Raw genomic sequence first — 21,125 nt, 5'->3', positions numbered from 1 at the left:
CTCCTGGAAGACAGCCACCTCCCTCCCAATGCTCTCTAGTAGCCAGACACCACAGGTACTACAGTTTAAGTCCAAGAAATAACATTTTGAAGGACCCAGAAGAGATGTTAAGAAAGCAGGCATAGGAATTGAGATGGATATTGAGTAAAAAATGTCACTAGTGCAATTTTTACACAGAGTGTGCGTACACATACGCGTGCGAGTGGGGTTTTTTTGTGTGTGAACTCCTGCAATACTGGGCTCATGCATGAGCTACCCCTCCTGCGGTCAGTAAGGAGTATACATGTGTATGTATGACCACTACAGCAGTTGCTTGCCCAATAAACCTCTATTCCAGGGACTTTTATCAGACCTCTTGCCTGTGCTTTGCTAAGCACTGCAAAACAGATGGTAAGAACGTGGTGGCAGTGGTAAGTGGGGTCCCTCCCTCTCTGCAAGAACCCAAGCTCTAGCCAGTGGTGCTCTCTAAGTACCAATACCAGGCACAGGCCTGACCAGCTCCAGTCCTGCTTTTGGGTATCAGCAAGGACAGCCATTCCCAGAGGTAAAGGCAAGGGGGAGAGGAAACATTTGCAAAGAAAGCTGCAGTATCTGCCAAGTTGTTTTTTTAAAAAGCTTCAGAGAAAGTAGTATTCTGGCAAAAATCCTGTTCTGCAGCGTTGGGCTCTGCATTGCTCACGGCCTGCTGAGGAAATTGAATAAAGAGAAGGAAAAAGCACCTGTTTAAATAAAGGTGCAGGAGGGAGAAAGTGACGCCTGGAATGAAGCCAACCTCAGCGCAGCCACTTCTGGCACTGCCCAGGGCACTGGTAACGCCTAACTGCTGTGCTGAATTTATGCATTCATTCTGGTCCTGGTAACCTGCACACAGAGCACGGAGCAGGCTTTCAGCAGCCTGCCAAGCTGGCAGATCTCCTCGGTGCATTATGGAGAGTGCTCTTAACCAAAAGAACTCGCAATGCTTGTGTCTTTGCCTCACGGAGGGGACTTGCTGAGAACTGAGAGTTACTCTGGAACTTCAAAGTTGAAATTTAAACACACTTTCCAAATCCCTCCCTTTAAACCACCACAAATCCCAGCCTTGCTGCAGGGTCTGGTCCAGAGACCTTTCAGGGCTGTAGCCAAATCCAGACCCTCACCCCCCCCGCCCCAACCTTCCACTCCTAAGCCTGACTTTGGGTTTAGCCATCACACTCTCGCAGCCAGCTCTGGCGAGGGTCTGTGGAGACCTACCTGTCTGTCCAGGGACGTAGCACTGCCAAGCTTGAAGATCCCAGATCACGAGCTGGAGTTCCTTAAATCGTGAGGTTTGATTTCAAAAAGCAGTGATAGACGTTGAATTTTGACATACGGTTTTGGTTGTTGAATTGCCCTTGCATCTCCTTGTTATGTGACAAAGATCCTGTTCACTCTCCAGTAGCTCATTAGGGGTGATGGTTCAAGCCTGGGGCACCATCCCTGCCTGCCAACTCATGTTTGAATTGTCCTGTGTAAGATCCAGCTTTATAGGAGGTGCAGAAACTAAAATTACTCCCTTCCTGAAACCAGGACACTATGCTAGGAGGACAAAAGCTAATCTAAGAGATACAGAGCAGGGTAGATTTACATCTATGTCAAGTGCAGAATCAGCCAAGACCTTATTGCTCAGCTACAGCTGTGTGCAGTAGATGATGCTCAGTGGGAGCAGTCACCATGCAGGGCTAGGAGTCCTCACCCCACACCCATGGCTGCATGATGCTGCTGCAGGGGAATCCAGTGCTGGAAGAAATTAATGCCAGGCACACGGTTCAGATACACTCTAGAAGAGTTTACTTCTGCTCTCTCCTCCAAGGTCATCCATCCTCTGTCACAGAGTCCAAACACACACCGCAGTACCCAGATTTGTAATATGTATTTTATTTTCATTCTTTTTACAAGCAAGAAAATCCCTGGATTAAAACAATCAGAATTAATCAGACACCCCAAAGAATTTACCAGGAAATGGCTGTCAGGATGAGCAGGATGGCTTGGGCTGGGTTTAGTCCTGAAATGCAACTTGAGATTTGCCTCAGCCCACTGAGAAGTGACTTTCCAGGTGATGCATGCCCCATCATACCAGAAGCAATAATGCAGCAGCCCTGCTGTCCCTAGGGCATCTTGCACTAGTGGGATCCCTGCAGGCTGAAACAGTGGACAGTAAGGGAGCAGACCAAGTCCTTGGAGGAATGAAAGCAGGAAGAGGGAGTAACCCAGCCAGCAAATAATATGACCCAAATTACGAACTCTGGGATGCTAACAGCTAGGGAGCCCAGGCTCTCACTAAGGACTCTGAAGGAAAGCATTTTTTCTGGTTTGATCTAGTGCCCTTATTTTACCTCAGCCCCTCCCCAGAAAGAGGGACTCTCCATACGCAGAGTAAGCTCAAACTAGTACCATGAATTCTGCTTGCAAGTTCTTCTGGAACACTGCAAACCATCTATGAGCATTGTTACTCAGCTGGCAGGCAGACCCATGAACTATAGCAGCCCAGACAGCCCTGCACAGAGTCCCAGAAAATGCGCATGACTAGTCCTGCACAGCATGGACACGTTAATCGCTTCGTGCCCAGCCTACAGGGCAATCCAGCAAAGACTACATTACAAAGTCCAGAAAACAGAGGGCAGAGACTAAAGTTCCTGGAAGCCTAGGGAGTTCCAGATACAGTCCTAGATGAAGGGAACATGCTGAATCAGAGATACACAGGGCTCCTACGGGGCAGAGAGAGGTGGCTGAGTTGCCGAGGAAACATCACAAGGCTGCTAGGTCTGTACAGGCTCTGAGGAAGGGACTCACACCTACCTCAGATGCAGAAGACATTATAATCAGCCAGGGCCTGCTCCTCTGCAACAGGACAGGAGACAGCTAAGTTATCCTTGCACAGAGCCAACTGCAAACACCCAGACAGCCCTGGCACCCCACGGTTCCACACTGACCTGGATGGTAGTAGTCATAGACCCTGACATGGCCTGGCTTCAGGTTGGTCACCCCAATCTCCTGCTCCAGATGCAGGACATATGTCTCGGACTTATGGCTCAGCTGGGGAAGAGGAGCAAATGACAGTTCACTTATGAGCTGTTCTTTTTATTCCTCACCTAAATTTGATCCGACTGATAGGCAATAACAACTCCATAGAGTCATAGGCAGGACTTCAAGATGAATCTTGAATATCCTGCTCTGCTAGCCCAGTCCTGGATTCTCCACACATCTCTGCCACTGCCCTCCATTCCTGCAGCTTCTCTAGTAGCACACGCGTACCTTGTCCAAGTAGAAGGCAACACCTCCTTGTGTTTTCTCAGTCCTTTTCACAGAGTGCCAATGCTGCAGCTAGGACAGGAGAGCAGAGGAAGCAATTTAGTTGCGTCTTTTGAAAAGCAGGCGTGAGGCATCCCAACAAGGTTTATCTAAGCTTGAGCGGGCAGGTTCTCATTCACTCGCTTCCAAAATTATTTTGGGCTCTTACCCCTTCAGGCTGATCTCCCTCTGCAGGGCCACTCAGCTCCTGCAAAACTCAAGGACAGGAACCTAGGCTACTTAGCTGTCAAGGATATGCCGAGCAAATCGGCCCAGAAGGATCACCATCCTCAAGGCAATAAGAGAGAGCCAACAGCATGTGTTCATGTTTCTTGTGGGGCAGATGGTGAGATTGCTCAAGAGGGAGACAGGCAACACCTTCCTATGCAACCTCCCCCTCTCCTTGGGCATAGATGGTCTCACTGGCACCACACCACCATCCTGATTCCAGGCTTCTTACAGACATCCTGGATTCTGGAGCCAGGACGAATCCAGACAGTAGGGACACCTCCACAATCACCATGTTGGAAGTGGATCTCTTCCCAGTGTACCTGGGGGAGAAAATCAAAAAGAGAGTCTCTCCCAGCTTCCCCTTCCCTCCACCACCATACCCTGCGTGCAGGACCCTGCGCCAGGCAGCCCAGCCAGGACCAGGGCAAAGGCCCTCTCTCAGAGGGCAGATGATGGCTACACTGCTTTGAGCATCCCCAGTCCGAGGTGACTATTTGCAGTCCTTTCCCTAGCATGAACCAAAGCCCTTGGAAACACTTCCCCATCCCCAGAGACACTCGTATCTTTCCTTCTCCATCTTCCATCTGGACCTTCTGCTGAAACTGCCTGGTGCCTCCATTGCGGCCAAGAAGCACCCCTCAGCTCTCCAGCCATGCCTGACTTTCCTTCCCAAGTGGGGCAATGTCTTTAGACTCACCTGACATGGACGTAGACAGTAACAGAGTGTGTATCATCCTCGGTGCAATTGACTGGCTCGGTTTTCACTCGCAAGGCAAAGGATGTGGAGACCTGGGGGGAGGGTGTGTTGTACCTCAGCACCATCTGCAAGGAGAGACAAAGAGGCAGAATAAGACATGGATAATTGGTTCAATATCATCTATCATACCTTTTTTTCCACTGACTACTCTAATCCTCAGATATGGATCGCAGGCAGTGACTGGATAAACCACATGCAGTGAGCACACTCATCCCAGCACCCAGGACACAGGTCACTCAAACTGGAAACCTGCCATGATCCTTCCAGCTGGGGCTCCTTCTCCTCACCCTTCCCCTTGAGACCGTGCAAGTCAGGCACACAGCAGTGGGACCACTATACAACATTTCCATCCTCCAATACTCTGAGAGCCATGGAAGCATCACTGTCCTCACATTTGGACACATTCTGAGTCTCCTCCAGCACACAGATTTATTGCATTGGAAACAGGCTGGGATTAAAGCACTGTTAATGCACATTTCCTTGCATAGAGCTGCAACAGAGAGTTTTGGTTTTGATGTGATGATGAGCAGAGGGTTGTCACAGCAGGGTCCGTGGCAACGTACCCGGGTAAAGACACAACAGCTGCCGTGGGCCTGCACTGAGAACTTGCCCGGGACTTCTGTCAGTGCCGCCTCCTGCACCAACAGCCGGTTCTGGTAGGAGACTTGGAACTTCCTCCCAAAGCCTCTCTGGGACCTCACCCTCACTTCTGCAAAGCCTTTCGTGCTGTATGTCAGTGCTGCATACTTAGCCAAGGCCTGCAAGGCGACTACTGTGTCCTGAAAAGGAAGAAACAATTACATTTGCAGCTCCAAGACCTAAAGACACTCGAACTCACCGTCCTGAGGACCTCCGTATATGAGGACTCCTCTCCTCAAAGCATTCGCATATACTGTGCAGGGTTCTTCCTCAAGCAAGATCCCCTTTCCCGGCCACGAGTTAGTTACCTGTGTTGAGGCAAACCCTCCGTAGGCATTCTGCTGCCTGGTGAGCCAGGCCGTGATGCCAGAGGCTGTGGTGAGATCTGACGTTGTGACATTTGGCTTGGAGAGCAGGGCCAGGAGGACGTAGGCTGTCAACTCCACATCCACAGACAGGGGCTGCGACCAAGGGCTGGTGCTGGGTCTGGGCTTGGATGAGGTCTGGCTCCAGTGGATCTGCCCACCTGGGAAAGGAAGGGAGTAGATGACACTGAGGGATGTCAGGAAAGAAATCTTGAGGCCTAAGAGGCACAGTGGCTTGTGTCTGCCAAGACCATCGAGTAATACCTCTTGGCTGGGTCATCGCATCACTGGGTCAACTGCAATCCCATGTATTTTGCAACACCCAACACCCTGTATTACACACCAAGCTGATACACAAAAAATAATATGCCAATAATCTGCATACACGTTACATCCCAGATGTCCAACTTCTCCATCGTCCTGTTTGCCAGGTCCTCTAGCTACCTCATACTAGCTAGCTACCCATGAGCCAGTCCTGGGGGTCAGGGACTAACAAGAAGCGGGGCAGCTTGCCAGCTTGCTTCCCCCTCTGGCGCTCTGCAGTCCTGCATAAGAAAGCCCGCTTCTCTCAGAGCCGAACCTCCACTTGGGGCACCACAAAAGGGCGAGAGATTTGAAGGAAATCAGCACCCACACCACAGTAGTGCCAGCACGTACCCTGCGTTCATGGAGTGGCTGTCTAAAAACTCTCTTTGGTGAAGGACCTAGAGGGTAAAGGTATGGTCCTTCCAGGTTGCATGTAACCAAGGGCTCAGAAAGGTCACTCGTCCCTTCTCTAATGTTCACCTGGCACTGAGGTTCCCGTACCTGCTCTGATTGCCTTTCGATCAAGCTTATCAAGTAGCTCTTGCGTGCGTTGAGAGTCCTTAGCCAGGGCGAAGGTGTAGGCCAGCAGGGCCTGGGTGTAAGTGCTGGCAGCTTTGGGAAGGGAAGGAGCGATGCAGCCCAGAGCCTTGCGCACCACCGTACTCTACAGAGAAGAGTTACATGGGTCTTGGTCACAGACAAACACATGAGGCAGGCAAACACTGAGACACAAGCAGAAGGATGCATTAGCATATGCCGGTACAGAAAACTCCCCGTACATTCACCCAGGTGTCTCTGTGCTCGAGCCTGCCCTCTTCTATCACTGCAGCACCAGTGAAAAGTGTCTCCAGCCCTTACTGCAAAGTGCTTGACAGACCCCCCCCGAGCTGGTCATAGGTTTCAGCAGTGCTCTCTCAATGAAATGAACGCCCTTACCGCTGGAACAACACCACGACGTCTTACTTTCCAAGTCTGAACACAACAAGAGCAAAACCACACAATTGCAAATGCTTGCGCACAGCCTGCTGACCAAGATTACTGTGTTCAGTTCACCTCTGCGGTGCCTTACAAGGTCACTGGCATTTCCAGTTTCCCCTGAAACAGCAGTACTGCTGTTGGCAGGAGGCAGCAAACCCACTGGTCTCAGCAGCATTGTATCCTGGCATTCAGCTATGCTATTCCAAACACGAGCCAAAGGCTTGCAGTGGTTGCCTGTCCCATCTGTGCATCTACAGCACTTTGTGATTTCCCCTCTCCCAGTGGCCTCTTGATTAAGTACAGTAAGGATCACACAAGGGCTACATTTAAGATTTATTCTGACATTTAAGATTTATTCTGACATGTGACATGCTCCTCACCTCTTTCCCTTCTAGGAAAGAGAAAAGGTAATGCCCGTGTCATCTTTGTCCTCTCTAGACAGTGGAATATTAGTGCTGGATGCAGTCACCAACTCTCAGAAATGCTCCTAGTATCTACTCATGGAGTACGAAAAGGTCCCAGGATCCAACTGCTGCTTTTTGGTTGCTTGTCTCTTGCTAAAGCCCAGCAGAAGCACTAAGCTAAGCTTCCATAATTTCAGTAAGTCCTACTTTTCTGTTTGCTGCTCTTAAATGTAATAAGTGCAAGCACCACAGTAACCTTTCTATTCTGTAATTGAATAGAGCTAAGTAGGGATTACAGCAAGTTCATTAATTTGTTCAGAGGCTCCTTTATTATTATTCCTTTCCCTTCTTAAATCTCTCACTCTCCCAGACAGTTAAAATGGAAGTGACAGCACTAGTGCTTGTACAACTACCAAACTTCAAGTGAAAACACTTGATGTACCACCTGAGAAGTGTGGACAGTTATCATACATTTTAATACTTTGTCTAGGAACAGCGTGACATATTATAACCCATCTGGCTCTGGTGTCTTCTGGTGAAACTAACACAAGAACTGAGGGTGCCACTGTACTGCAAGTGTTTTCACACTCAGTGTGCTCCTCTTGGTGTTGACAATAGCAGTCCTAAGTGCATACCGTAGAGAAGTATTTAGCCTCCGTGGGAGCAGTCATGCACAGGCTAAGAAACTGCTCCTCTACAACACGCCATTTGTTTCTCCAGTCAATATAAACAATCTGGTTTGTTCCAAGAAGTCAAATTCCAACACAGAGTGGGGGTAGAGAGCTGTTTGCCTCGATTTTTTTGTCATGCAAACCATGCTTTAATATTGGTTCATTCAGGACAGTGTAAAACATCCCTAACCTTTCCCTGCATTTTAACCCCTAACAACTTTCATGAGACTTTTAGATATGCTTGTAAGGGAAAGTAGGATCTGTTCTGAACATCAGTGCATAGCCCTTGTAGGACATCCTCAAACCCCTTCTCAGAATTTTGACCCCCAGTGAGTGTGTATTCTTTGTAAAAGCATTTATAACCCACTCAAGGACACTCTTTTCCTGGGTGCTATGGCAAGCTTTGTTTCCCACTTCATCTACCCCCAGACCTACTCAGCAAATTCCTTCACTGGAGCTAGGATAACTCTTTGAGACTTATATTTTTACCTATTCATTGTTACTTCTGAGTGTCTTTCTTCATCATGACAATTTGATCTAAAACTGATGGGTTAGGCATGTATGTTCAATTGAATAACTGTCTGGTTACTTTCACATCAACAAATCTGCTGCTGCAACAAAGCATTCCTCACTCCATGGACAATCTTCTGAGCTAACAATACTGTTGCCATCTTCTCCAGAGCACGAGGAATTCCGTAAGGTCTCCTACCTCGTGGTAGCCTAGATTTTCTATCACCACTCTCAGAGCACTAAGTAACCCTCTGTGGAACAGTGCCTTCCACTAGAACATCATGCAAATTGCTTTGAAGTCCTGTTTGTCTCCCTTTTAGGATTTTACTCATGGATTTAGAGCACAGTCTGGTTCCTTCTCAGTAACTCTATGCCTTCCTTCCCAAATGACAAAACTGGTTCTTAGGACCTACAGCAAATGCTTCATTTATTTTCTACCAGGATGAAGGGCCTTGTCCTTTTGTTTCATTCTGCTGCAGAGCACAGTATGTGTCAAATATTTGTCATTCAGTTTCATGAAAAGCCTCCTCCAAAAACAAGTCAGCCAAAACTCGACAGTTCATAGAATTACCAAATGATAGAATAATTCAGACTGGGAGGGACCTCAGAAGGTCTCTAATCCAACCTCCTCTTCAAAGCAGGGTAGGCTATGAGATCAGACCAGGTTGCTCAGGGTTTTATCCAGTCAGGTCTTGAAAACGTCCAATGGCAGAGACAACTAAACCTCGCTGGGCAACCTGTTCCAACACTTAATTGTCCTTATGGTGAAAAAAGGTGACCTGAAGGACATCTGCTGCCAGAAAGAAGGTTAATTTCCATATGTCTCCCTTTTTTTCCTAAGCCCATTGCTTTCAGCTGCAATGAAAAGCACTGCTCTTTCACTTACTTTTCTTATTTCCAGAGAACTTTGCTTCTCAAAGTCTATAGCAATCACATCTCTCCATCAATTTGATTATATTTTTTTACTTGCCAGTACCACAGAGTCTAGTAATTAGTCATGATCCTTAGCACTTCCAAGAGTTCCCTCTTATTGTTATTACTTAGGTGTGCAATTCCAACTGCCCTACAGTGCTCCTTTCCCAGATTTCCATGTTTTGTGAAGCTAAAACATATTAAAAATGTCATTATGTCTACTTACTTGACTATAGGAGCAGCTACACCCACCTCTTCTCTCTAACAACTCACCATCAGCTCTCAGCTGTGTAGGGGTAGCAAGGGGATGGGAGGATGAAGAAGGGGGAGCAGGAATGAAAAGCCAAAGCCTGGGAAATGGGCATAGTATCCCACCACGAACACCAATGGCTCCCAGTAGTCTAACCTCACCTTCTTCCCTGCCAGCAATGTCCTCCTCAAGGGATAGTTGAGGCTTTTTCTTGAGAAGTGATAAGTTCTTCCTCCCCCACCCTATTACTTTGTCCACAAGCCTGTCCAAGATGCTCTGTTGCCTGCCTCGGTGACACCACTAAGTTCTTCAGGATTCAGATCTTAAGGCAAGAGCATGGCAAAGAATCCCAGTATTTACCTCTGGTGTCTCTCCTGCCTCTAAGTATGCAGCAGTGATGTAGGCAGCCAAGGGGACTTCTCCATCCACACCTCCCTACAAAAAGCATAAACATCCAAAAAGCTGGGAAAGTTAATACACAAAGACCTGAAGCTTTTCAGCAAAGGTCCCACCTATCCCTGGCTTGGTCCCACGCAAGAAAGCAGAACAACACAGGGAAGTGAACTAAACAATTACCAGTACACTTGGCAAGAACTGCTTTGAGTTGTCCTTCAAGGTGCTCTGCCTCTTACCTTCATGGCTGTGTGGAAAAGTTGGCCCACATTTCTGAAGCAACCATTGGGAAGCTGGTGGAACTCCAGCCAGGTGAGAGCAGCTTGGATGGTCCTGTTGTCCAGGAAAATGTATGGCTTGGCTTGGACAAAGCATTTAACCACAAATGCAGTCAGCCTGGTTGGGGAGAGAACAGAAAAAAAGGCATGAGGAAGGAAAGACAGAAGCAGAAAGAGATGGAGTGAATGAGAGAGGGAAGAATGAGTGGAAAGGAAGAGTCTAAGCAGAAGTTGAGGAAAAAGAAAAAAAGTGGGAGCTTGAAACTGGTGGGTCTCTCCTCACCTATTGTTGTGCTATTCCTAATTTGCTGGTCCAAGGACAGTTCATCCCAAGGAGAGTTGCATACCCCTGGGGTACCCTAGCCCACAAAGCATCTGGAACACTTTGGGTCCAACAGGACAGAAAGGATTCGATGCTGGAAGCAGAAAGCTGCCCACCTCCAGGCTGTCAGAGAGCAGGTAGACAGCAGGGAGAGAGCCCAGGGCTTACCAAGTATTACCATACTCATCCTTGGTACCAAATTCACTGTAGGAACCATCAGGGTGCTGATACTGCAGCTGTATCTGGTACCCTGGGAAGCAGGATAGGACATTACTGCTCAAAACAGTATTTACAATGAAATCACTGTGAAGGGAATGGGGTGGTTGAGCACTCCGGGTGGAAAGGGAATAGTCACCCAGAACAACTAGGGGGGTGGACACAGGGGAAGGCAGAGGAGCAAGGTGGGTCTGTTGTACTTGCCGTTGCGCAGGAATCCTGTCGCCCTCTCCTTGATCTCAGGGGTCAGCTGCCTCGTCTTCTCCAGGTACTGCAGCACATAGACAATGGGGGCAAACAGCACCATGTTCTGCTCCCCACAGCCGTGGGGCATCTGCACCAGGTGGTCCAGGTTCTGCAGGGCCATCCCCATGAGGTCACCTGGAACAGAGCATAGACACCCTGACCACCTCCTGGGCAGGAGGCTTGGGGAATCACCTCCTCCCACCCGTGATCCACTCCCAGCAGTGCACTAGGCAAGAGAGCCCCAGCAGAGCGGGGGGGGGCACCTCTGTCCAGACAGCTTATCAGTTCCACTGTGCCCTCCATATGGACTCTACACATTCCCATCCTGGCGAGGGAAGCCTGTAAACAGAACATTCTCTCCCCTGCTGAGTGTTTTAGGTTATCGGGAATCAGGAAACACAGCCACACGCATGGGAAGAAGGTGGCAGCGGAGACTTGGAAACTGCAGAAAGGGTGTGGGGGGGTTCTGGGTTTGAGCTTTCCTACAGCTAAACTCAAGAGATATGGGATTTGGAGAGGTACTATGATAGCTGAATTCCTTACCGGTGACCGAGATGGTGGCTCTGACTGAACCTTCAACCACATTTAAAGGCAACATCAGGGACACAGACTCCTGTGCTGGATTCCCTGACAAGAGTGGGGTAAGGTGTGTGGGCAGGACAAAGAGAAAGAGATTCTGATGAAAACAGCCTTTAAAGTCCCCAAAAACTGTTCAAGACTATTCCATGCTAGCACTCCATTTTTCTGTCACAGAGGCTGCAGATCACCTCAAAAACCCTGTCCCACTCCACCCTCAACTTCCTCCATCAACCTCATTGTGACTGCGCTATCCTAACAGCCTTCCTTCTAAAGAGGTTGGGAGGATTTTCTCCTGGAAACCCTCTGTGGTCAAAGCCACTTGCTTTTCTCTACATAAGTTGCTCCATCTCATTTCAGATTTCAGTTGCAGGCATGTCTTCTCAATGCACCTCGTGCTCTCAAAGATCTGCTAATGGCCATGTCATACATCACAAAATTCAAGACAGGAACAGCAATCCTAAATCATGTCCTTCAGCCTCACCCTGTTCAGTAGTCTGGTTTTATGACCAGAGTTGAAAAAGGCCTCAAGCTGTCACATTAGTGTCAGGGATGTTGATGCTAAAAGATTGGACCTCCCCACATCCTTACCCAAGGGAACCTCTAGCTGGCACCACAATTAGAATATGCTTCTGTAGCTTGGTCTTGTTGGCAGAGAAAATATTTCAACGAGTAGAAAGACCCAGAAGGTGGTTAGGCAGGAAGGGGGGGATGAGCAGGGTGAAAGAAGAAAACCATCTCTCTACCTTTTTTGGGACACAGGATGGAGCTGTGAGCCTTTTCTACCAACACTCCCTCTGGCTGTTGGAGCACATGAAAGTAGCATTGTAATGAGCACACAGGAGAGAAACAGGATTACAAGTGGATTAGAAAGAGATACGGACAAAATCCTGGTTCAGGCTGGAGAGTCAGCTGGAGTAACATCACTATCACAAAAATGTAAATTATTGTCAATCATTTTCATTTCAGATAAGAAAACAGCACATATTTTCAGAATTTCATAACTTCTGAATGTCTGTGAAACTGATGCTGTAAGATTCAGGAGAGAACTCAGGAGCGAGGAGATAAAAGAGTGTACATATTTAAAGTGGAGGCTACCCCTCTACCTCTCACATCCATCAGCCCTCACAGCTGGGCCCAGCTCAGGCCCTGAGATTCTAGTTACACACCTTGAATAGCAAGTGGTAACTTGCAATTAACCCACACAAAATTTGGGAATTGCACAACACCCACTTTTAGGTCTAGGTAACAGAACAGCTTTTCTGACCCGGACTAGAAGGAGTTTGATGATCGTGTCTTTCTGTCCTTGGTTTGGGACAAATGGTATTTCTTCGCCACAGCGCTCTTCAGTGGCCACAGCCTCTGTGCTGAGGGTGATGTTCATGAGCCCTGAAAATAACACACATTTAGGTGCATAAAACATCTTCTGAGGAAGCACTTCCCGTTAATACATGAGAAGTCACCTGTTGACAACAAAAAATTGAATCGGAGCCCTAAACGGTTCTGTACATCCTGGCACAGCCTTGCAAGTAATCATGACCTTAGGATGAGTACAAACAAGTACTCTCCGGTTAACAGGGCAAATAACTCCTCACTCCACCTCAGCTCTTCCAAAACATCCCCACCTTGGTCCCATCCCTTCCAATCCCACCTCCCTGTTCTTCTCACCCAGTTGCTCAGCTGTGACACTCCACTGAAAGGTCTTAGCTTCTCCGGCACATAAGCAGCTGCTGTAGACGCAGCCTTTGCATGGCTTCAGCTGGAAGTGTGCAAACTCCTCCAGGGTCACTCGGATCTGAAGGGGCAGCAGGGATGGCAGGTGGTAACAAGATAAACATCACAGGCCATAGATTTTGGCCATCTCCTACCCCCCCAAACCCTGCTTTTGTTGCAGACCCTATCAGGGGTCACCTACCTTCATGCATCGCTGCAGGTAGTTGAAGACCGTGGCTTTCAAGATGAAGGTCTCACCCTGGATCACAGAAGACGGCAGTGTGAGCTCCACAAGAAAAGGCTTGAAAACAAGCAGACTGGAGGTTGGAGCAAGTCCAAAGCCATGAGGTCCTGTGCAGAACATCCCTGCTTTCCATTCTGTGATGGTGTCAGGCACAGTGACAGTGATGTTCTTGTTCCCACTGGGGCTGAGGAGAAGCAGACAGCAACAGAAGCATTTAACTGAATCTTGCTGCACGCCGCACCAGATGACCTGGTCTGCGCCCTTCTTCTCCAGTGCACCCCCATCCCCTAACCTCAGACTAACCCCTAACCTCTGCTGAACTTGTAGCCCTTGTAGAGTTACAAGTAGGTCCTTGTAGAAGTAGGGACGACTGCCTCAGATGTTTACATCAACAGAACATTTTTGACAATAGGTTACATGGCTGCAAGATGCTGTCAATCACACTGAGTGCTTTTCTCAGACAGTGCTTGCCCTTTGCACATCTAAAAATGGTTTACAGATGTCAGCAGTTTTATTCTTCCTGGCCTAGGGACGGAGAACCAGACACCAGAAGAGCAACAGGACTGGCTCAGCATTAGTAGAACTTAGCAGAAGAGACAGATCCAGCCATTCACCTTCCTGTGAGACACTGACAGCTTAAACTCCAACATGAAGACAGGGCAGAGACTTGCCTTGTGCCCACATCACAACTTCTGAGAGCAGCAGACTGTTCTGTGGCTGCTACCACAGCAGACATAAAAACAGTCCTAGCTAAAGCTAATGATATTATTTGACTCCAATAACCGGAGACATTCACTTTTTCCAGGCACATACAGGAAGGCAACACACACAACAGAGACACCTTTGGCTGCTCAGATCAGGCTGGTGGACAAATCACACAGGAGATATCTGCTGGTGGGGGGTGAAGAGATGGTTGTAGCTGGAAGGACAGTGGAGGTGGGAGAGGGCAGATGTGGGGACATCTGGCCTGAGCAGACTCTAGTCTCCAGACAAGAAATTCTTAAAAGTCAGAGATTGAAAATCTCCAAAATCTCCCTCAGCAGACCCTGGTTCTTCACTGAGCCTTTCTCACAAGTCACAACTCCCAGTCCTGTGAAGGACTTCTGTGGAGATCAGATTCCCCTGCATCCCAGGATACATCCTGCGAGCACAGTTTGGGAAATGCCGGCCCACGGGGCTACCACAAGCAGAGTGTAGGCAGTAAACCAAGCTGGTTTGCTGGACAATACCTCTGTATGATCATCTAGTAGAGGAAAATGCATTAATGCAGACATCAGCTCCAATGAGAGAAACAGCCTGACTGGTATGAGCCCCATGACATATGTCCTTAGGCATCTGCCTCAGCCCCTCAGGATCTAAACTCGGTTGTATCTGCTGCCACTCCTGGTCACACTAAGCCACCCAGACTAGACCCCCCACTGCTCAGTTTACTCACCCCACAGAATACAAATCCCATATCCATGTTTTAGGGAAATGCTTGTGTACTTTCTCTTCAGCTGAAGAAAGAGGTGAAAACATAGTGGGCTGATAGGTAGATGTTGACAGATGCTCTGCTGGAAATAACGAAGACCCAGTCACCACAGGGTCCTCAGACCCTGGTTTAGAGCTGAGGAGCTCCAGCCCAGCTCAGGCTGCAGGGCATCCAGTAAGCTCTTGGGAAACACAGCACTGGAACAAAAGGTGCCATCCCATATTTTAAAATCTCTTGCCTCATTTGAAATGACAGAGGTGCTTTGGGCCTTGCTTGCATTTGTAGGCACCATGGGAAGGACAACCGCTCCCTCACCTCAGAGATAAGACCTGGGTTCCAGACAGCTCACTAGCATTTCACAGGTAGCCTCATTTCAGGCAGCCTCACACTAGCACGACAACAGGTTCCGGGCCAGGGAACGCTATTTCTCCATTTGCAATTACAGCAAGTGCTGCCTCTTAGCTCAAACCCAGGACTGCTTTCACCTGAAAGACTAAGCATCCCATGTAAGAAGAAACAGTTGGCAAATGCTTACTGTTATATGCTTTATGGGGCTGGGCAAACATGAACAGGGGCCTGGAAGTAAACACTCCTGTTTCCTGCAGCATAGTTGTCAATGGAGTGGTTGGACACACTCTGGGTCTCCTGATATTGGTGTTGGACATAATTTTCAACCCCATTTCCTGTAGGAAAAAAAGAACTGATGCACCAGAAGCTTGTCCTCTCCTCTCTGTCCTCTACCCTGTGCCTTCTTGTCCCCTCATGCAGTGGTGACTTGGCTGCCCTCTGGCTTGGCAAAGTATTCTCTTGCTTCATTTTAAGCAAGAGAATACTTTTTATCATCTCTTGCTGATCTTCATTCAGATCCTCAGCAATGGGCAAACAAGGTCTTCTGAGCAAATTCATCTGGCCTAAGTCAGCCAAATTTATTCTTTTTCAAACACTTGGTCATTTAGGTACTATGCCTTCTCAGCCTGCAGAGTGCAATTGCTCATGCTATGGAAATTAAACAAACTATGTGAAATCAAATTCAAGTAACCAATAACCCCTGGCTTCCTGAATCACACAACCAAAGTGCAGGAACCACATGTCCTGGGTTTGGGTGGGATAGAGTTAATTTTCTTTCTAGTAGCTGGTACAGTGTTATGGTTTGGATTTAGTATGAGAATAGTGTTGATGACACACTGATGTTTTCAGTTGTTGTCAAGTAGTGTTTATACTAAGCCAAGGATTTGTCAGCTTCTCATGCCCAGCCAGCAAGAAGGCTGGAGGAGCACAAGAAGGTGGGAGGGATCACAGCCAGGGCAGCTGACCCCAACTGGCCAAAGGGATATTCCATACCATGCGACGTCATGCCCAGTATATAAACTGGGGGGAGCTGGCATGGGGTGGGGCAGATTGCTGCTCAGGAACTAACTGGGTATCAGTCAGTGAATGGTGAGCAATTGCATTGTGCATCACTTGTTTTGTATATTCCAATTCTTTTATTATTATGATTGTCATTTTATTATCATTATTATTTTCTTCCTTTCTGTCCTATTAAACTGTGTTTATCTCAACCCACAAGTTTTACTTCCCCCCCCCCCGCCTCAATTCTCTCCCCCATCCCACTGGGGGCGGGGGGGATGTGAGCAAGTGGCTGCTGGGGTTAAACCATGACACCACACAACAATTTCTTCTTGGTCAACATTTCAAGTCGCTTATTTAAATAACAAGTGAGTTACAAGGGCCTAAACTGGACCTGCTCCCTTTACTGTCTGTAACAACATCCCTAAGATACTGGTAAATCAGGAGGCCACAGTTCCCTCAGTTCATGAGTTATCCCAGCCCAGCAAATCAATCATTTTTACCCTGAATGTTGTAAACACATCAGGCTCATCAGAATTTGGGAACCTGCAAGAATTATCATCTTCAGACACTTGGCGAGGATACCCAGAGTTATAAACAGATGGGAACAGCCCATAGATCTGAGAAAGCAAGAAAAGGCAAAAAAAAAAAATCAGCATGAAAAAAAACCCCTGGCATTCCTTTCCTGTCAGACATCCAAGGTATGTTTGAATTGCTCCTGGCTACTGTGCATGAACACATGCCAGAAAGCCCAGGCTCACTGTCACTCTTCCCTGGCTCTCCTCTCAGAGCCAGCACAACCCACTGAACTGAACACGAGACACAACGACAGACGCTGATTGACCACTGGCGCACGGAGTGATGTTCAACTTCTTTCTTAACGCATGCCCCCTAATCCTTACCCGTGCCACACTGAGAGCGCTGCTGACCCCTCTGGGCAGTGCTTTGAGTTCCTTGGGAGATAAGCTCTGCACAGATGCCACAGCCCGTCTCCCTCCCTCCCTCTTCCCATCACTACAAGGGAAGGGACGAAGTGGGAGCAGGCTCACTCACGAAGATGCTGCTGAGCTCTTTTCCTGGCTTCAGCAAAAGGACGCTCCGATCCACAGCCCAGACAGCACACGTGGACCCAGGAGCTGCCAGCAGGTTGAGACCAACCTCTGAATCAGGAAGAGTCTCCGGCGTCGAGAAGCCCAGCTCCACCTGGATGGGAAGATTGCAGGCAATACCTGAGTGACGTTGCTGCTGCTGGACACCCCACCACCTCCTGAGCAGGGAAGGGACCTACGTGAAGAGAGTTTCCAAGGACTTGCCTTGGATGGAAACCCAAGGAATCTCCCAAAGACCCCCAGAAGGTATTTTAAAAACCATCCCGTCGAGGTTGTAACGGGAAAGATGTCAGAGGGGGACCCATCAGTGTGCACAGCTCACAGAACTGGAGACATTCCTGTGTCAGAACACAGCCCGCTCTTTACCCAGCAAACCAGCCAGCCAGCATCACACACCTCACACAGCTGTCTTTCTGCTCCTTTTGGAGCCCCAGATCAAAAATAAGCCTAGTCCTTATCTCTAGGCTCTTTGCAGGGTTGGTCTCAAGTTTCCTGAAGCGCCTCTTCTCCTTGCCTGAATCTGACTGTCCGTGGGAGATAAACAGCCGTGGAGCAGGGGTAATGCCAGTCCTCAGAAGTTCATCTTTGGAGTGCAAGACACAACCAAGAAAGCAGGATTCCCATGGATGTCACCAACCACAAGCACTCAGCCCCTTCTAGACAGCCAGTAAAAATCCACTTCTTCCATCAGCTGCTTTCAGCTGTCTTCCCAACACCACATACTAACAAGTCTAAGTGTCTGCTGCAGCAGCAGAGCAGCCTCGAGCTCTCCTGGGAATCACACTAATAACCTGTGCTGGGCTGCGATCCTACTGGGTTGCAGTTGCTAGGCCAGCCTATGGAGACAGACACAGTAATTCTCTGCCTTTCCCAAACACTGCAGCAGCCCCCACAATGCTCAGCACATACTTGCTCCATATATCAGAGCACGCTTCGCCATTCCCGTACTGCAGTTCACATGACAGCATCCCACACAGTATCAGCCACACACAGCTACGCATATTACGTGTTCCACAGTCTCTTCTTTCATTGCAGCAGACAGATACACTCCCACACATTTAGTCATGGCCCCAGACACAAATCCTACCTTATTTCTGAAACACATGGAGACACTGAAGATGGCAGAATCAGCGATGATTTTTCCATTAGGGAAGATAACATAAACAACAAGTCTTGGAGCTGGGGCATAGATCGAGCTGAAGGTAAGAGGGATGGAGAAGAAGCCTTTCAGCACTGGATGGAGGAGAGAGGAAAGAAGAGAAAGTAGATTTGGTAGTGAAAATGGACTCTGATCAGCTTTTGCCATTCTGCATGTGCCTGTTTAATTCCTTTCCTCAAGTCTTTCAGGACCAAGGAGATTTCTGGAGATCACTGAACAATCAGCACATCTCTGGATCTGGTATTCACGACCAGCAAAAGACTCTTCCTGGTTCTGTTCATTGCCTCAAGATGAAACAGCTCTTTGGAGTTCAAGCTTAGCTCCACCAAGAGCGAGAGTCTCAGATATCTTTCAAAGCCTCCTGTCACCGAACATCTCCCATCCCATCACCAACAAAGAGGTGACCTTTGTCCCAAAGCACTTATAATTTAAGTTTTAAAAAAAAAAAAGCTGGAGAAGTAGACAACAGCGAGTCAACGCCCATTGAAATGACAAGCTGTGGCATCCTAAGTACTCAGATTATTTGTAGACACAACTGCAAATTAAAGCAGGAGAGTTTTGATAGAGGGTAAGGCTATAGTTTCATGCCACTTGCAGGGGCAGCAAAAGGAGACTTTGAAAATGAAGACAACAGAGGATGACCCTATGGGCTGGGAAATGCAGAGTACTGTTATCTTGGTAACAAGCAGGAAGGTAAAGGAAGCATGAAAGCTGGAAAGGCATATTGCTCTGATGCAACAGAAAAGTGGCGAGCCAGCTCTAAATTGCAAAGAGGCTTATGCCACATATCCAGATAAGATGGGATGCCACAGACCACCGAGTGCTTGCTAGACACAAAACAGGGGAGTGCACTTACTTGTTGGCAGCCCAACCCAAACAGTCTTCTGACCTGCGTGGACTATCCCTCTTTTCCCTGTGACCTAGGGAAGAATACAGAAAGGGAAGGCAATGCCAGTCACATAGTCTTTGAGATCACTACACAGATCAAAGTAACCCTGAAATTGGAGATTAAATGGGGGCTGGGGGAGGAATATGAGCTTTACTCACTCTCAGGTAGTAGGAAGAGCTCAGGGGAGGACACATAAGACCAAGACCTGCCCTGCACTGAGCCCAAAAGAAAAGTGCTGCCTTTCTTGCAATTACTGCGGCTCCAGGATCGAAACCAGGATCTAGCCCCATGATGGCTGGATGAGCTACCTGTCTGGGCTGAGTCAAATCTATCAGGCTTGACTCTGTAGGAGACGCTGATCTTGTGCCTTCAGCCATCACCCACTAGCACTTCCCCAGAAACTCACAAAATAGGAGAAAATGACACGCTTGGGCCCATGTTCCAGGTCCTCCTGATAAATTCTGAAGTCCACCTGGACAGCTTGCTTTTTACCGCAGGGCATTGTTTGCGGCACACGGACAATAGAGAGAAAACTCCTGCTGGTGCTGTAGAATGGACGTATGAAGTAAGAGGCTCGCTGGTAACTCAAATCAACTGTCCCAGGCTCTCTACCCAAATCTTGATGCAGTACACTTGCCTGGTGAGACAAAAAAAAAAAACCCAAAGAGTTAATTTCTCTAGTTATGCAAGTCAACTGCAAATCACCGCAGCTGTGGCTTGGTGAGAAGTTCGGATCAGGTCTGAGCAATACCACAGCACAGGTCTCTGTGTGGAGAGTTCATGAAGAAAGCAACTGGGATCCAGAGAATAAGGTCTCAGAGGGAGCCAAGATCCAGAACATGCTGAGGTGTTTCAGGTTTGAATGACTGTCCTTCACGAACGAGGGAGATGTCTGCGGGGCAGTAAATAGCTCTGAGATGCATGCATACCCCTGCCAAGAAGACAGACCCTTCCTCACTTACCTCCAGGGAGGCAGAGGTGCTGTTCCAAGTAGTTGTGTTCAGGCTAAATGAAGCTGTCCCAGAGTCCCCAGTGATGTACTTTTGCTTAAATTGCCGTTCACCGCAACGTACTACAAGGAGGACTTTTTTGTGCTTCAGTGCCTTGCCTTGGTAGTTGACGACTTTAATCTGAGAATATCGTGGTAAGCAAGAAAAGAGCAGAAGGGTCTAATCAGCAGACAGAATCTCCTGCTTCTCCAAGTAAGGAGCAGCATTTCCAAAGACAGCAAGGTCACCCTTTCAGTCACTAACAATATTATCAACACTACTACTAGTCACCTCCTATTATCATTTGCACCACTGTGTTCATTCACCCCCATGCTCTCTAACCCTTCACAGCAGAAGGTCTCCTGGCTGCTGAAATTCCAAATGTTTGGGTTTGCACCCCACATATGGATCCCCATAGCTGCTGCTACTCAAGCATTTTTTGGCAAATGGCATTCTTGGGTGTTATTCTCACTTTTGACAATTTGAGTTTTGTCTCTGGGATGCATTCATGCCCTCCCAAGCCCCTGGCTGGAGGTGAAGTTGGAAAAGACGCTAGGTAAGAGTCGCTGTGAAGGCATTGCTCACGCTCTCCCCTCCAAAGGACTGAAATTGGGAATTACCTTCCCCCTGTACATCTCTCCAGTGTGGTAGTAAGAATTCACATCATCAAACAAGGCCATCCCGCCAATCTTGGAGATGACTAATTTGTGGGAAGCATTGACGTGTATCTCTGAATGAAAGCAGCGAGACAGAAACGTAAGGGAGGGAGCAAGGAAGCCAAGCACGCCTCAGCAGCTGCCCTGCAGAGTGACCCACTGGTAATACTGGTGCACACGTTCAG

At 48.2% G+C, this 21,125-nt stretch overlaps 1 protein-coding gene across 1 annotated transcript in view; it reads right to left on the bottom strand.

The window, feature by feature from the left end:
* Positions 1-1,881: 1,881 nt before the first annotated feature.
* Positions 1,882-21,125, bottom strand: part of LOC142042083 (alpha-2-macroglobulin-like protein 1) — a 29,740-nt gene continuing 10,496 nt past the window's right edge. The window contains exons 9-35 of the mRNA XM_075051587.1: positions 20,905-21,014; positions 20,258-20,425; positions 19,702-19,932; positions 19,263-19,326; positions 18,335-18,480; positions 17,192-17,341; positions 16,642-16,758; positions 15,327-15,474; positions 14,756-14,873; positions 13,279-13,504; positions 13,032-13,158; positions 12,631-12,752; positions 12,110-12,164; positions 11,331-11,414; positions 10,746-10,922; positions 10,494-10,575; positions 9,965-10,121; positions 9,693-9,767; positions 6,109-6,271; positions 5,245-5,462; positions 4,861-5,076; positions 4,238-4,362; positions 3,770-3,860; positions 3,274-3,342; positions 2,952-3,054; positions 2,818-2,859; positions 1,882-2,160 (exon numbers count right to left, since the gene is read on the bottom strand). Of these exons, the coding sequence (XP_074907688.1) occupies positions 2,819-2,859; positions 2,952-3,054; positions 3,274-3,342; positions 3,770-3,860; positions 4,238-4,362; positions 4,861-5,076; positions 5,245-5,462; positions 6,109-6,271; positions 9,693-9,767; positions 9,965-10,121; positions 10,494-10,575; positions 10,746-10,922; positions 11,331-11,414; positions 12,110-12,164; positions 12,631-12,752; positions 13,032-13,158; positions 13,279-13,504; positions 14,756-14,873; positions 15,327-15,474; positions 16,642-16,758; positions 17,192-17,341; positions 18,335-18,480; positions 19,263-19,326; positions 19,702-19,932; positions 20,258-20,425; positions 20,905-21,014 (3,383 nt within the window). The 3' untranslated portion in view covers positions 1,882-2,160; position 2,818. The remainder of the gene's footprint in view (positions 2,161-2,817; positions 2,860-2,951; positions 3,055-3,273; positions 3,343-3,769; positions 3,861-4,237; positions 4,363-4,860; positions 5,077-5,244; positions 5,463-6,108; positions 6,272-9,692; positions 9,768-9,964; positions 10,122-10,493; positions 10,576-10,745; positions 10,923-11,330; positions 11,415-12,109; positions 12,165-12,630; positions 12,753-13,031; positions 13,159-13,278; positions 13,505-14,755; positions 14,874-15,326; positions 15,475-16,641; positions 16,759-17,191; positions 17,342-18,334; positions 18,481-19,262; positions 19,327-19,701; positions 19,933-20,257; positions 20,426-20,904; positions 21,015-21,125) is intronic.

The sequence above is a fragment of the Buteo buteo genome, chromosome 19 (genome assembly GCF_964188355.1).
Source record: "Buteo buteo chromosome 19, bButBut1.hap1.1, whole genome shotgun sequence".
Taxonomy (NCBI): Eukaryota; Metazoa; Chordata; class Aves; order Accipitriformes; family Accipitridae; genus Buteo; species Buteo buteo.
This window is presented reverse-complemented; position numbering and strand designations above follow the sequence as displayed.